The sequence below is a fragment of the Channa argus genome, chromosome 19 (genome assembly GCF_033026475.1).
Source record: "Channa argus isolate prfri chromosome 19, Channa argus male v1.0, whole genome shotgun sequence".
NCBI classification, from domain to species: domain Eukaryota; kingdom Metazoa; phylum Chordata; class Actinopteri; order Anabantiformes; family Channidae; genus Channa; species Channa argus.
The window spans coordinates 3,141,845-3,155,296 of NC_090215.1; the positions used below are offsets into that span (position 1 = coordinate 3,141,845).

At 40.7% G+C, this 13,452-nt stretch overlaps 1 protein-coding gene across 1 annotated transcript; it reads right to left on the minus strand.

Annotated features, from left to right (window-relative positions):
- Positions 1–1,265: 1,265 nt before the first annotated feature.
- On the minus strand, positions 1,266–11,962 carry LOC137105043 (cyclic nucleotide-gated channel beta-3-like). The gene is given in 14 exon segments (XM_067486997.1): positions 1,266–1,284; positions 1,381–1,533; positions 1,787–1,908; positions 3,639–3,733; positions 3,813–3,899; positions 4,011–4,201; positions 4,456–4,548; positions 5,138–5,272; positions 7,707–8,241; positions 8,378–8,403; positions 8,405–8,533; positions 10,306–10,387; positions 11,323–11,404; positions 11,909–11,962. Coding segments are annotated over 14 exon segments (1,803 nt in total).
- Between the last annotated feature and the right edge of the window lie 1,490 nt (positions 11,963–13,452).

Sequence of the window (13,452 nt, forward strand, 5' to 3'; positions counted from 1 at the left end):
TTACATCATGTAACAGTATAGGAATTTCATGGTTCATGAGAGGAAAGGCAGCTGGGGTCATGGGGTGAGGTTATTTCCGTCCCTAATGGCAGCAGAGTTCACAAACCACTTAGTTAATCAGGCCTTGAAATGTCTCTGTCTGGCTAACAGGATTAACAAGGACCTCACCATCTGAGGTGAACTGTAGCTCCTCCTGTACTAACTGACTGATCCACAAGCTAAAAAAAAACTGGATAGTTTATGTAATTATTTATTTAAGCAGATACACTCAAATCAGTCAGGCATTAATGAAACAAAATTGTAGAATGATACAGTAATAATCGGAATATAAGGACAATGCAAACCCACACAAAAAAACGGCATCTTAAAAAGGAAAATGTATTTTGAAATTATGTCACACAATCAGTTATCAATTATCAAATGAATGAGGCTTTGGGTTTTTGTCTCATGTGAATGATTGTTCCATACGCTGTCTAGAACTTAGAATTAAAACCAGTCTAGAATAAGGTGACGTGTAATTTGGGCACACAGGAAATGTTACTAAAATTTTGTACCTATTAGTGGTATTTCATCAGGAATGACAAGAAAGATTTCAGTATAGACACATTATTATTTAATACACTGTTTAAAGTTGTGCACTGGCTAATGGGATTTTATTAAAAATTACATACAACCAGCAGTGGAGCAGCATTATATCAAAATCATTTGTAATCAGTTGGTAGAGTGGCTGCCCACCAACCATAAGATCGGAGGTTTGAGCCGCACTCTTCCTGTCCACATGTCGAAGTGTCCCTGGGCAGCACACTGAGCCCCCACCAGCCCACCCTTAACCCCAGCCATCCAGTGCCGGTCCCAAGCCCGGTAAAAACTGGGGAGGGGTGCAAACTGTGCCAAATCGACATGCAGACAAATCATCCGCTGTGGCCCTGAACTCACGGGATGAGGACAAAGGACCAAAAAATGTATAAATTGTAAACATATCTTAAATGTACTTTTAGTTTTTGCTGAAATCGCTTTGTTGTTCTCATATTTAATGTCCATTTAAGATCATCTCATGGTCACTGTGGTTATGCTAAATGTGCTAAATGAAAAATTACTAAAAAAAGACATAAATGTTTTGGGCCAAGGAAATGATTGAAGGAACAGTTAATATAATGTGATGTAATGACAGGAAACACAGTACAAAAGAAAAGAAAGATATTGAAAACAGAGCTGTACATTTACTCCAAACAATTATCAGGAGACAAAATCACATTTACCGTAGCTCAGTGCACCAGCAGCCGTCTGAAAAATAAACAAAACCAAAGAACATTCCCATCCTACACCACTGACCTCACACTTACACGCCTCACCTGACATTACGCTCAGCCGCGGACTCACCTTGCTTTCCTAGCCAGGACTTTCTGAGACTCTGGGTAGTACACCAGGATGTCCAACAGGTCCTTCTTCTCCAGCACCAAAAGGTTAACAAAGCCATGTGCTTTCACGTTAGCAGTCCGCCTGTTTTCTCCATGTTTGGAAGACTGAAGCAGACTGAGAAAGACACGGACTAAACACGGTTACATTGATCCTTCTATCATAGCCAACATCAGGCTGTGTAAAATAAAACATCTCTAAACAGACATTGTGGTCTTGTTTGTGTCACAAATCAGTCCAACAATCTGTCTTATCAGCAAAATGTAAGATTTCAAGCATCTGTTGCCAACAAAGCGTTTTGTTTTGGAGGCTGCCAGTATCAGTCCAGTTTTTGTCAGCCTTTTAATCCAATCCTCAAACTTGATCTCACCTGATTTCTCCAAACACACAGCCAACAGCCTTCAGTGTGACAAACACAACCCTGTTATCAGATCCTCCCATCACCTGCACTGCTCCACTTTTGATAATGTACCTCTCTTTACCAATGTCTCCCTGTAGAGACAAGAGTCAACAATTCATGCAGAGGATTTACTGATGGGATGTAGGAGGGAAAGAAGAAAATCATTACATATATTTCAGAACTAAGGTGTTTTCAATATTCCAAAAACAATCTGCACCAGTCACAAATAGCACAGAATTTGCTTAACTATTCTTTTCCATCAGCAAAGTTTATGCTGCAATGAAGATATTCTCATGAAGAGGGGATCTATAGCTCTTGTAAACTATTTTATCTTTCTCTCTAAATAACAAATTCAGTCTGTCATTTCTGACAAGCACATGTTTCAAACATGTGAGATGGTGCAAGCAGAAGCGGCTCTAAAGATGATGTAATCAAGGGCACAAATTCAAAGGAGGGATGGAGCATTTGAACTAGCAGTAAAAAGCAGTAAAAATGTACGTTACACATAAATTCTGCACATACTATTGCTCAACCACTGCATCTCCACAAAATGACTAAACACACTCATACACACATTTACTCTATGTCCTTGGGAGCTATCAATGACCAGAAGCAAAGTCTCTGTTTGTGTTAAGATACTTGGCCAATAAAGCTGATTCTAATCCTGAATCTGAAATGGTGATAATAAATGTTTCTAGTAAACTCCAAATAATTAATAACAAATCATACTATAGTTAGGTGGAGGTGAAATCTGTCCGTGTGAGATCCTCTAAGATGTGATAAATCAGGGTGGGAGTTGTATTGTATGCTAATGAATCTTAGCAAGTAGCCCACTGCTGTTGTAGCATCTGTAGGAATGTTAACAGCAGTGTTTGAGACACCAGTGAAAAAAATTGTTCATGTACACACAAAGTCTCCTTCCCCTGCTCTTAATGGTTTTGTCAGGTCGATGTATTCTGCAGCCTAACTTGATATCCACATCCTCAACAGGTTGAGGCTCATCTCTGTGATGACCATAATGCAGCCATCCTGTAGTTTGTTGCTTGGTATAATTCGTTTTATTGTGAAGTGATCTTGCTTTGATGATGAAGCGGTTTGGCAGCAGAGGTTTATCTGGGTCAATTACTAGTGTAGCCTAGAGTTGTGACAATTACCTAAGGAGACCCCGGTAGCCTGTTGAGCTCTGTGGGGGTCCTCCTAATCAAAACACAGCTAAAACTGCAGCGCATACATGTGCCACTGTCATTCATTGTTTTCTGTAGATTCAGTATAATGATATTTTTAATTATTTCAGCCTCGAATACAGTCAGTGCTTAAGAATTCACATTCATTTAGAATCTTAAGCTAAATACATACACCATCTTCTCTGACTGGTAGATATACACTAGAGGTGGTTGGGGTTTTAGGGGGAGTCTGTAACACCGCTGGCGACACCTCTAGCCCCACACCTGAGTCTTTCTCAGTGACTGTGGGCGACTTTGGTGCAGGAAGGTCGTCCACCAATCTCACAGTTGTTGGTTCAATCCCCGGCTCCTCCGATCACATGTCAAAGTGTCCTTGAGCAAGACACTGAACCCCAACTTAGTTGCTCCTGGTGAGTGTTGGCCAGCTGCATAGCAGCTCCCCCATCTGTGTATGAGTGTGTGTGTGTGGGACTGTGAATGGGTGAATAAGAAGCAGTGTAAAGCACTTTGAGTGCCAATAGGTAAAGCGCTAAATAAGTGCAGACCATTTACCAGTTACCATGACTGAACCTGACTCCCAACACATTATTCAACACTAGTTCCCAAGTTTACAATTCAGTCATTACTACAAAACTCACTTTTTTCATCACAAAGTCTCCAGGTAGATAAATGATTGACTTGAGCCTCAGTAACACGTCTACCGACATCTGCTGGTCACAACCCTGCAAAGTACATACAGGAAATATTTAACTTTACATCCAATTTGCATCTAGTTTTACTCTGGTTACTTTTGCGCTTGCAGCTTGGAAAGATAAATTTCTGGAAAGTTGTCAGGTTGATGTCCACAGTGATAGCACTTCTCATCACCAGAGGCATTTTGTCCAGCAGCTCAGACTCATCTGAAAGCATTAAGATAAAGCTGAAAACATTTATTCTGGGGTCTAACTAGCTCTCTTTGAGACTTTTTAGACTTGGTGATATTCTATAAAAATGTAGAGGACTTCACTAACCCAACATGCCTTGAGCGTCCCACATGTGTGTATACCGGGCGCGGACTCTGTTTTGTACCAAAGTGGGGATGTGATTGGTCATCATGTAGACAACAGTATTGTCCATGGAGGATTGGAAGTAGGACTGTCCTGCTCTGGCTGCACCAATGACATCTCGCATCTGAGGTAAAATGATAGAGAAAATAAATAAATCAAATGAGGTAAAGTTGAATTGGAAAGTTAGATGTGAGAATTGATGATGCAAGTAAACATTGTGACATTCAGGACTCCACAGGCAACAGTTACAGTGACAGTAAACTCTCACTATCATTTCTACCATAATAGGTTTGATAGGTTTGATCTTTATGGGCAGAAAGAGGGTTTGTGGTTCGTTAAAACCCCCGATGTTGATCAGACTGCAGACAGCAAAGTAGTAGCACCGCAGGCACCTGTGGAGACCATGAATGCCATAGAAAAGTACTCTGTCATCTGTCTGAACATGGTGTCTGCAAAAGGCAACTCACTGGTCAACAGCAGGGACATCAGCAGGTAAGAAGCATATGAGGTAAGAGATGAAACAATACATTTTAAAGGTTTGATTTTTTTATGGCTTGCTCTGATGGAAATTGTACACTGTAAATGACAGACTCTGTTACAGTGTCCCAAACACTACAGTTACTGCCAAAAGCTGTATAATTTACTATACGTGTGTTTTCAACACATCTGACAATTCTTCACACTTCTGTGAACAGCCTGCATCTATTGTATTCACCATTTAAACAAGGAACTATTTTTGTTACAATATGACTTTGACGTTTTCTTAATGTAGTTGTTATCTTGTTATAATACAAATACTTGTGAGCATTACTTTACAGCTTTTTTTTTTTTTTTTGAAAAACATTATCAGTAAGATTTATTCAGAAAATGACCCAAAATGTTTATGCGGAGATCAACATAGGCTGTTTTCATATGCAAATTAGAGAAAAGTGATGAGTGGGCAACAGTTATTACCACCCAACAAAAAGCTGCTTGTTAGCTCGGTGTGCAGAAGGAGCTTTTTAGCTTCAGAGATCTTGTTTTCATTAACATGCTGCAGTATGCAGCTATATGGAGTTAAGAAAAAAGAAAGTCCCAGATAGTTAGTATCCCAAGCAAGAGAACAGAGGCCCTGACCAGAGTAGACCCAGTGAGTTCGTCCGATGCCCTGCTAGTCCGAGGCCAGATAATAAAAGCGGGCGTTGAGGTGAAGCGCAAAAAGGAGATAACTGGTGGTGCCAATCACTCTAACGAAGAAGTAATTAAATTCATTTGTGTTAATGTCTTTTTAAAATGTACATTTGGAACATTCAACAAGTACTTATTAATCAATGACTATATGAAATATGGAACATGAACAGGACAATGGGAACCTGGGTCATTTTTGTAATTATGTAAAGATATTACATCTGTTTGTGTCCAATAGGCCCATTCAGTATCCAATCATGAGTATGTGTGTTAACCACAATGATGGCATTTGTTAGGTCAGAAAAAGGCAGCATGGATATGGTCCTTCAAAGTGCTCTGCAGCATCTGAACATCCCCCAATGCCTTCATCTTGTTTGTGGAAGTCAATACTGTCATTACTCATTTGCACTTCAACAAACCTGAGCACCCCGCGCTCCCCAGAAATATGTGATGATCACTGTTCATTCGGGAAACAACAGCCAATAGAGTTCCAGACATTCATGGGAACCACGATCCAGCAAGAGCCAAAATAGTACATGCGCAGCCCCTCCACCACCAAGCCCAGCAGTGCTTACTCTACACTTTCTACAGTAGCTTCTGAACATTATGCTTTGCTGGTGCAGTTCTATATAGGCATCAATAAATCAATCATGTCGTCCTTCCTCCATTTCCATTTCCATTAAGTCATTTAGCAGATGCTTTTATCCAAACCGACTTACAAGGCAAAAAAAAAATCTAAGTCAAGGGCAAAACATCAAAGCACAGTCCTACCAGAGAAGTGTTTACATTTCATGAGATGCAAGTACAAGAAAGAGCAGAAAGGAAATTTATTTAAAAAAAAAAAAAACTTTTCAGTGCATAGGAAGGTGCGGAAGACTTGCTTTTATCCAGAGCAACTTAAAAGTGAGGTGCAAGGTAAGCAAAAATGTAAGTCAAAGAGAAAATATCAAAGCAAAATCCTATCAGAAGAAGTGCTTCCCTTTCCTGAGATGCAAGTGCAAGAAAGCGCAGAAAGTTAGTTTATTTTTTTAGTAGATTTAATTGCATAGGAAGGTGTGAAAGTCTTCTGTTTCAGCAGTGTTTTGAATATTGGGAGTGAGGTGGCTGAGGATGACGAGTTTGGTAGCTCGTACTACAATCGTGGATCACTGAGCGGAAAAATTTTGCTTGGTGTCTTCGGTGCAGTGTTGGGAAATGAGGGAGGTGAAGTAAGCAGGAGCTGTTGAGTTGATCACCCTGTGGGCAGGAGACAGAGCTGTGAAGCTACAAGAGTGGTGTGACATGAGTCCTTTTATAGCTTATTAAAAATGAGCTCTGTGGCACACTGGTAGGGAGGCTGTGAGAGTTAGAAACAGGTCCCTGGCAGGATAACTTGAAGGTTGGTGCCGATAAGTACGACCGAAGCCAAGCTAGAGCTTATCCAGAGATGCCCAAGTCAAAGAGTGTGGACAGGAGGATCTGATGTTTCACAGTGTCAAAGGCTGCAGATAAGTCGAGTAGAATCAAGGTTTTGCAGCAGAGATTCTACGACAGGATTCTCATTTTTGTGGAGCAGCCAGACTGTAGCCAGACTGGTTAATGTCCAGCAGGTTGTTCGTGGAAAGAAAGCCTGAGAGTTGCTTGAAGACCTGCTTGTTCCATGGTCTTGGCCAGAAATAGAAGAGGAGAGACGGGTCTGTAATTCTCCACAAGAGAGGGGTCAAGAGAAGGCTTCTTGAGCAGTGGGGGAATCTGGGCCTGCTTGAACGAGGTTGGAAAAATGCCTGTTTTGAGAGATGTGTTGATGGTTCGTGTAATAGCTGTATTGTCCCATGTTGTCCAGCCCCAGCTCTGCATGATCACACTGTAAACAGAGGATGTTGTACGCTGGTCACTTCCCTCCATAATACACATCCAGACAACCTCAGTCACCAAAAGAGTGGGCACCATAACGTCTGGCCCATCTCCCCTGCCAGTGTCCAAAAAATCCCCCAACCCCCACAGCCCAAAGACGCCAAGGACAATAATGGGCTTTGACCATATCAGTGTAACTTTTCACCCATATTTGTTTCCATGCTTTTGATTCGTGGACACGTTTTTCAGCATATTGCCCTATTTTTTATTCACTTAGCGTTTTTAGTTTATAGTTGAATCTTAACTTGGTATTTTATAACATCTTTCTGTTATAATGTTATATATACATTTTCTATACATTCCACTGTGTGTAACATCTCATTTATATTTATATGTACATTCATACTTTCCTACATTCATACTCATCAAAATGCTGCTTCCTGATTCGGGCCAATATGGACATAGTCCATACCCACTACAGAGAAAGCAAATGTCCTCTTTCTGGATCTGTGTCTGTTACTGTTTCTTTTACTTGTTCCTTTTGTCTCTTGTTGAGAGTGGATGATTCTACATTTCTTGTACTTGGAAAAAAATTGTGTGTACCTAAAAAGTCATGTTGTCATGTGTTAACTTTATGTAATTCTGATTGACCGTTACTACTCAGGGTCACTTACAATAATGTCCCCTCCTTGGATAAAGTGTTTGTGGGGCTAGAAGATGATAGAATCTGTCAGGTACATTAGGTCAGCTAGCACGTCCAGTGTGAACCAGGAAGGATCGGTGCTCTCGGTGTGGAACGGAAAACACAGACGGGCAGTGAGAAACCAAGTGTTGTAGTTGAAGGCCAGAGTCACCAAGCTTAGCCAGGCAATGTAGTGACGGTCTGTGAACGGGTCATTGGTCTTTCCAAGCACAGAGTCCATTCTGTCCTCCACTGGCTTCAGTACGGCATCAACAGAAATCCAGACAGCTTCACTTAACCTGGACTTAATGTTCAACTTCTTCTTAACTTTACTCTGCGCTGTCTTTTTCTCCTTCTCCTTCTCCTTCTTCTTCCTCTGCTCGTCCTCCTTTTTCTTCTCCTGCTCCTGTTTCTTCTTCTTTTCCTCGTCCTCCTTCTTCTTTTGTTCCTCTGCTGCTTGTTGTTTTCTCTCTTCCACAACCTTTGTGTATTGGTCTTTGCGATGCAGTGGAGCTATAAAGATAATAATAAGACCGAAGATGATGAAATATTTAAGTCAAGTAATAAATAATTTGAAAATTATAATTTGTGATGAAATGAAGCTCGGCCTTGTTCCCATAAAAATGACCAGTCCTTTGTCTGTACTCACTGACAGAAGGGCTGATCTCAGGGGAAGTACTGATCAACCACTTTCTCCCTCTAGAGCTCCAGTGTCTCTCTCGTACGTCTGATTATGGCTCTGAGCTGCTCATCTGAGTACTTGTTGATGACAGTGGGTGGAGGTGGAGAAGGGGCTGCATCCTGACTTAACATGAAAAACACACTCATAAGAAGAACCTACACATACATTCACACACATCGATATGTGTGTTGAAATACATTTTTGAAATAAATAATTATTCCTCTCACATCTCAAAACTTAAACTGTTTAATGATTATATTATGTGATTAACAGTGAAAGATGACAAACTGGCCACAATCTTAATAAATGAGTATGACATAACTCTACAAACACGTTAAAATCGCCTGTTTAAAAACTGATGAATACCACCTGTTTATTCTTAAAGGAAGCCTTCCTGATTTTGAACTTGTCTCATTTGGTTCTAGTTTGGGTCGTACATAAATTACATAAATGCCATAAAATGTTTCTATTGACTAAATCAAATGATCTCTCTACTTTAGCTAAAAGTTGCCTCCAGATGACATCACTTGAAGGAACCTTCAGCTCATATTATGTATTCTTGTAGCTCACACTATGGAGTTTGTAATCATCGTCAACATGCTTTTCCAGAGCTCCCTCCGATGACATCATCTGAACTCCCAATGATTGCAAACTCCTCTAGGTGATGTCATCTGGAGGAGTTTTTCATCTACAGGCAGGGAAATATTTTAATATAGGGAAGTCAGAGGCAAATTTAAAAGCATCCATGTAAATTTAAACCTAAAAGAAAACCCTAAACTAAAGCCAAAGAGGGCAAGTTGATAATATGTGAATTCACCCTTTAAGTCAAACAAGTCTATGTCACTGAAAGCGGCAGCTGTTGTTTCAGCCCACAGAGACTTAGTTTAATAACTGAGATTTGTAATTTCAAATAAATTCATTTATACTCAGAAATTAGTGCTTTGCGTTAATAGAAATTCTTCTTCAAACTTCAATCAGTCCAGACAGTCCAGACATCTGTGTTACTGTGTCGCCTCCTAATGGAAAAACTGTAGTAGTACATCTGACAGACAGGAGAGGGCAGGAAAGAACTTATCTTTGTCCAATTGTTATACAGAGATTAGCACAGCACAGTACAGTGTTAAAAAAACAGTGTCAGATTTGACTTAAGCCCGTAAATCTTCTATTTTATTTTTGTTTTCTTTCAAAATAAAGGTCCTACTGAGACACCACAAAATCGGATTTCCCAATGTCTATCATCCAAATGGGCAAAGTAAGAGATCTTGGTGAAAGCCAGAGAAGGTAATGGCTTCAACTTTTACAGAAGTAGAGTCTAAATTATAAAATAATAAATGAAGTTGATTGGCTGTAGCAGTGAAGTACTATGGTGTCACCTTTAAAGTCCTGACAGTCTGACATCATCTCACACTGCACTCAGCTGATACCACTAGCAGACATTATGCTTTTAAAATCCACCTATGAAACACGACATGTCTTTTTCATCTGGGAAAGTAACATCTGTACAACTGTGCTGGTTGCTGGGAGAAGAGGCCTTGGTGAGCTTTCAAATCTAAAAAGCTGAAAAGCTTTTAATCCACTTGCAGGTCATCTCCCTGCTAATATGCATGTGGCACTAGGGGATAAAGATCTCACGTGCTGTGCTCATCTCTGAGGCCCTTCTCTGTTTCACTTTGCCGTCCTGCCAGAGAATCGAATTAATTAGTGTCCACTGGATGATTAATCTGACGCTGGTTAGTGGTGTCTGTGTTCTTGGCAGACGTGTGAATTAGTAAACTAAAGCGGACCTAGGACAGAATCTTGCATTTTATACACAATATATACTCGTGTTATATATTTTTTCTTTAAAAAAAAAAAAGTTATTAGGAGAAAATAAAACACAACACAGGTGGAAAAACCATTAAGATCCAGCTTGATGAGGGTTAGTGGGAGCTGCTGTAGAGCCTGAGGCTGGATACTGGGCTGGAGCAGGAGCTGTGGCTGGTGTTTTTGAGAAGGAACAGTCAGTCGGACTTAGATTTGATGTCGTCCAGATTTGATTTTCTTTAAGACCTCCCACAAACACAAAATGCTTCAGTCTGTTTTTTAACATGTTCCAACAATACTTAGCCTATTTTAACCTTTATCTGTTAAATTTCTGACTTTACCATCTTTCTTACTCTTTTATCCCATTTAAGTAACACCAGCATCATAATTATTGATGTAAAATGTGTTATATGATGGGTGTGAATGATTAATGTTCTTTGGAAAACAGTGGTCTTTTGGATGATCCTACACACTCTACTTAAAGTTTTCCTTCATAGATGTTCCAAAACAGATCTAATGGTGGAGAGGGGCAGTCAATGCCTTCCATAAAGCCAGACTCACTGGCAGCAGTGCAAAATGTATTTAAATTAAGGCTTAGCCACAGTTTCTGCTTCCTAGGTTTGCTATTTTTTATTTATTGCGCTTCTTTGATAATGACTAATAGTTAAAGAGCCATGCAGGCTGTGATGGAGCCTAGCAGACAGTAGAGGAACACACTGGAGCAGGGAGAGTGAATTGATTTCAAGTGTCATGCTAACGCTACCTTAAGTTGCATATTGTAGATATTGTAAAGGTAAAAGTAAATCAGCTGCAAGGTATAACTGATCATATTTCACCTTATATTTGCAGCTATTTCCTTCATCCCAGTAGGAATCAGCATACAAATGCATTGAGAGCTACAGCAAGACAGTAATGAGTTTGGAAAAACTCTCAGCATAAGTATATAAAAGTATTTATACTTATACTTGACTTTATAGATGCTTTAAGAGCCCCTGGACATATTTAAACTAAACACCATACTCCTGAACCAGTTTCCCAGCATGTGTCTGTATTCTGTCCACGGTTTGGTCAAAGGGAGCGAAAAGGAGACAAAGCCAAAAGGGATGTACAGTAATCCAGATGAATGAATGACTTAGCCTGCGGTTTGTCTACTTTCTTGGCCTCATTCTGTTTATCGACTGACTTCTCCCCCTACACAGCAAATCAACATTTTCCACGGAGTCAGATGTTCAGCTTCATTACTCAAACCACGGTCATTAGAGAGAAATTTTAAATGAGAGAACGTTTTAAAGGATGGTGAATGTGGCATTAGATAAACGACTCCTTCGCCTGATAGACACTGTTAAAAATGAGCTGTGCTGGAGATTAAATGAATTTAGAAGTGCCCATTGGGTAATCAGTGACTTTAATGAGGTCTGTGTAATGAAACAATTTGATTTCACTCTTTTCTGGCAAAAAAGGCTGAACAATTAAATGGATAGAGGGAAAGACAGGAGTCACTGATGTGATTTAAGGACAAATAAATGCAACCAAACTTGCTGTATTACATAGTAATTGCAAACGTTTCATTTTTCTACTTATGCTTGATTTTAGCCTCGGCTCCGGCTGCTGCTCCTGGCACACAGTGGGAAGGCTTATAAAAGTCTGTAAGAACACCGAAAAATATCTGTTATTTTATACCCAAACAGGTCTTACCTTGGCTGCAGCTAGATCAGGGGCCACTTTGGTGGTCCCAGAAACTGCTGACATCATTGGGCCACAGACGAGGCCTTTCAACTTACCGATCATGTCAAGAGACCTAAAGGTGCAGCTATCAAGTGCTAATCTGTGCACCGAAGTCCCCACCTGGCTTTGACCTGTCCACCGTTTTGTACAATACAAATTTAAAGCAACACGTGCTCTTAACCAAGTCGGCCCTCATGTAGCTACTGTATTTTGTACCACTGATGCTGTCAAGAGGGGAAGGTCCCACCAATACCACCACAGCCAACCCCTGACATCTAAGCTCATCATCATCATGTCATAATCCCAATAGGCTTAAATGTTCAGCTGTCTAAAGCAGCGATGAGACACTGGAAGTATTTGTGTGTGTGTGTGTGTGTGTCCTTGCGACAGATTTTACAATGCATATTACATTATAACAACTGCTTTAAAACATGCCTACCACATCTGCCTGAATGCCTCTCAGCATTCAGCATAGTGGCTTAGCATTAAAAGTCCCCATTCATGTAAAATTATTTCGAGATGGTAAGCAATTTACTCAGTTACTGTACAGTTTTGTGTTTTTTTTTTTTTTTGTCCTGTCGGCTTATCCGAACAGAGAGAGGGTGACAGACAAGGAGAAAGACAACTACGGGAGAGAGAGACAAGAGGAGGAAAGGACCTCAGTGTATTGGGGGGGTGGGTCCCCCGGAAACTAAGCCTGTGCATGACTATAACTAAGCATAAGCTTTATCAAAGAGGAAGGTTTTAAGCCTAGGCTTAAAAATAGTGAGGGTGTCTGCTTCCCAAATCTGAACTGGGAGCTGGTTCCATAGGAGAGGAGCTTGATAGTTAAAGGCTCTGCCTCCCATTCTATGTAATTCATACACATTGCAAGCACAAAAAATGCTGCTCCCATTTGTTTATCAGTGTATTGATGTGTTGTACAGTCTCATAGCTGTGGGGAAGAACAACCCGCGATAGTGCTCCTTCTTACAGTGGGGGTGTAACAGCCTTGTGCTGAAGGAGCTGAACAGAGCCTCCACAGTGTGGTGCAGAGGGTGGGTTTGGCCAACTTTCCTTTGTCTGCCACCTCCTCAATGGAATCGAATCGAACTTTCTACGACCACAGTGTCGTAGAAAGTTTGGAGAAGTTCCCTTTTCACACCAAAGGACCTCAGTCTTCTCAACAGGTAGAGGCAGCTCTGGTCCTTCCTGTTCAGGGCATCAATGTTGTTGGACCTGTTCAGTTTATTGTTTAGGTCCACACCCAGGTATTTAAAAGTGTCCACACACACCTTGTAGGAGCCCTGGTAGCTCATCGGTGTGACTAGTGGGGGTAGTCACCAACTCCTTTGATTTTATTGTGTTCAGGAGCAGGTGGTAAAGCCACTGATGACTCCCCTGTATTCCTACTCATTTCCCTACGTCACCTGAGAGGTTCTGCAGGTGACAGTGGTGGCCAGTTGTACTTGAAGTCTTGATGTTAAGAGAGTGAACAAAAAAGGGGGAAACACCATTCCTTAAGGGGTCAGCGT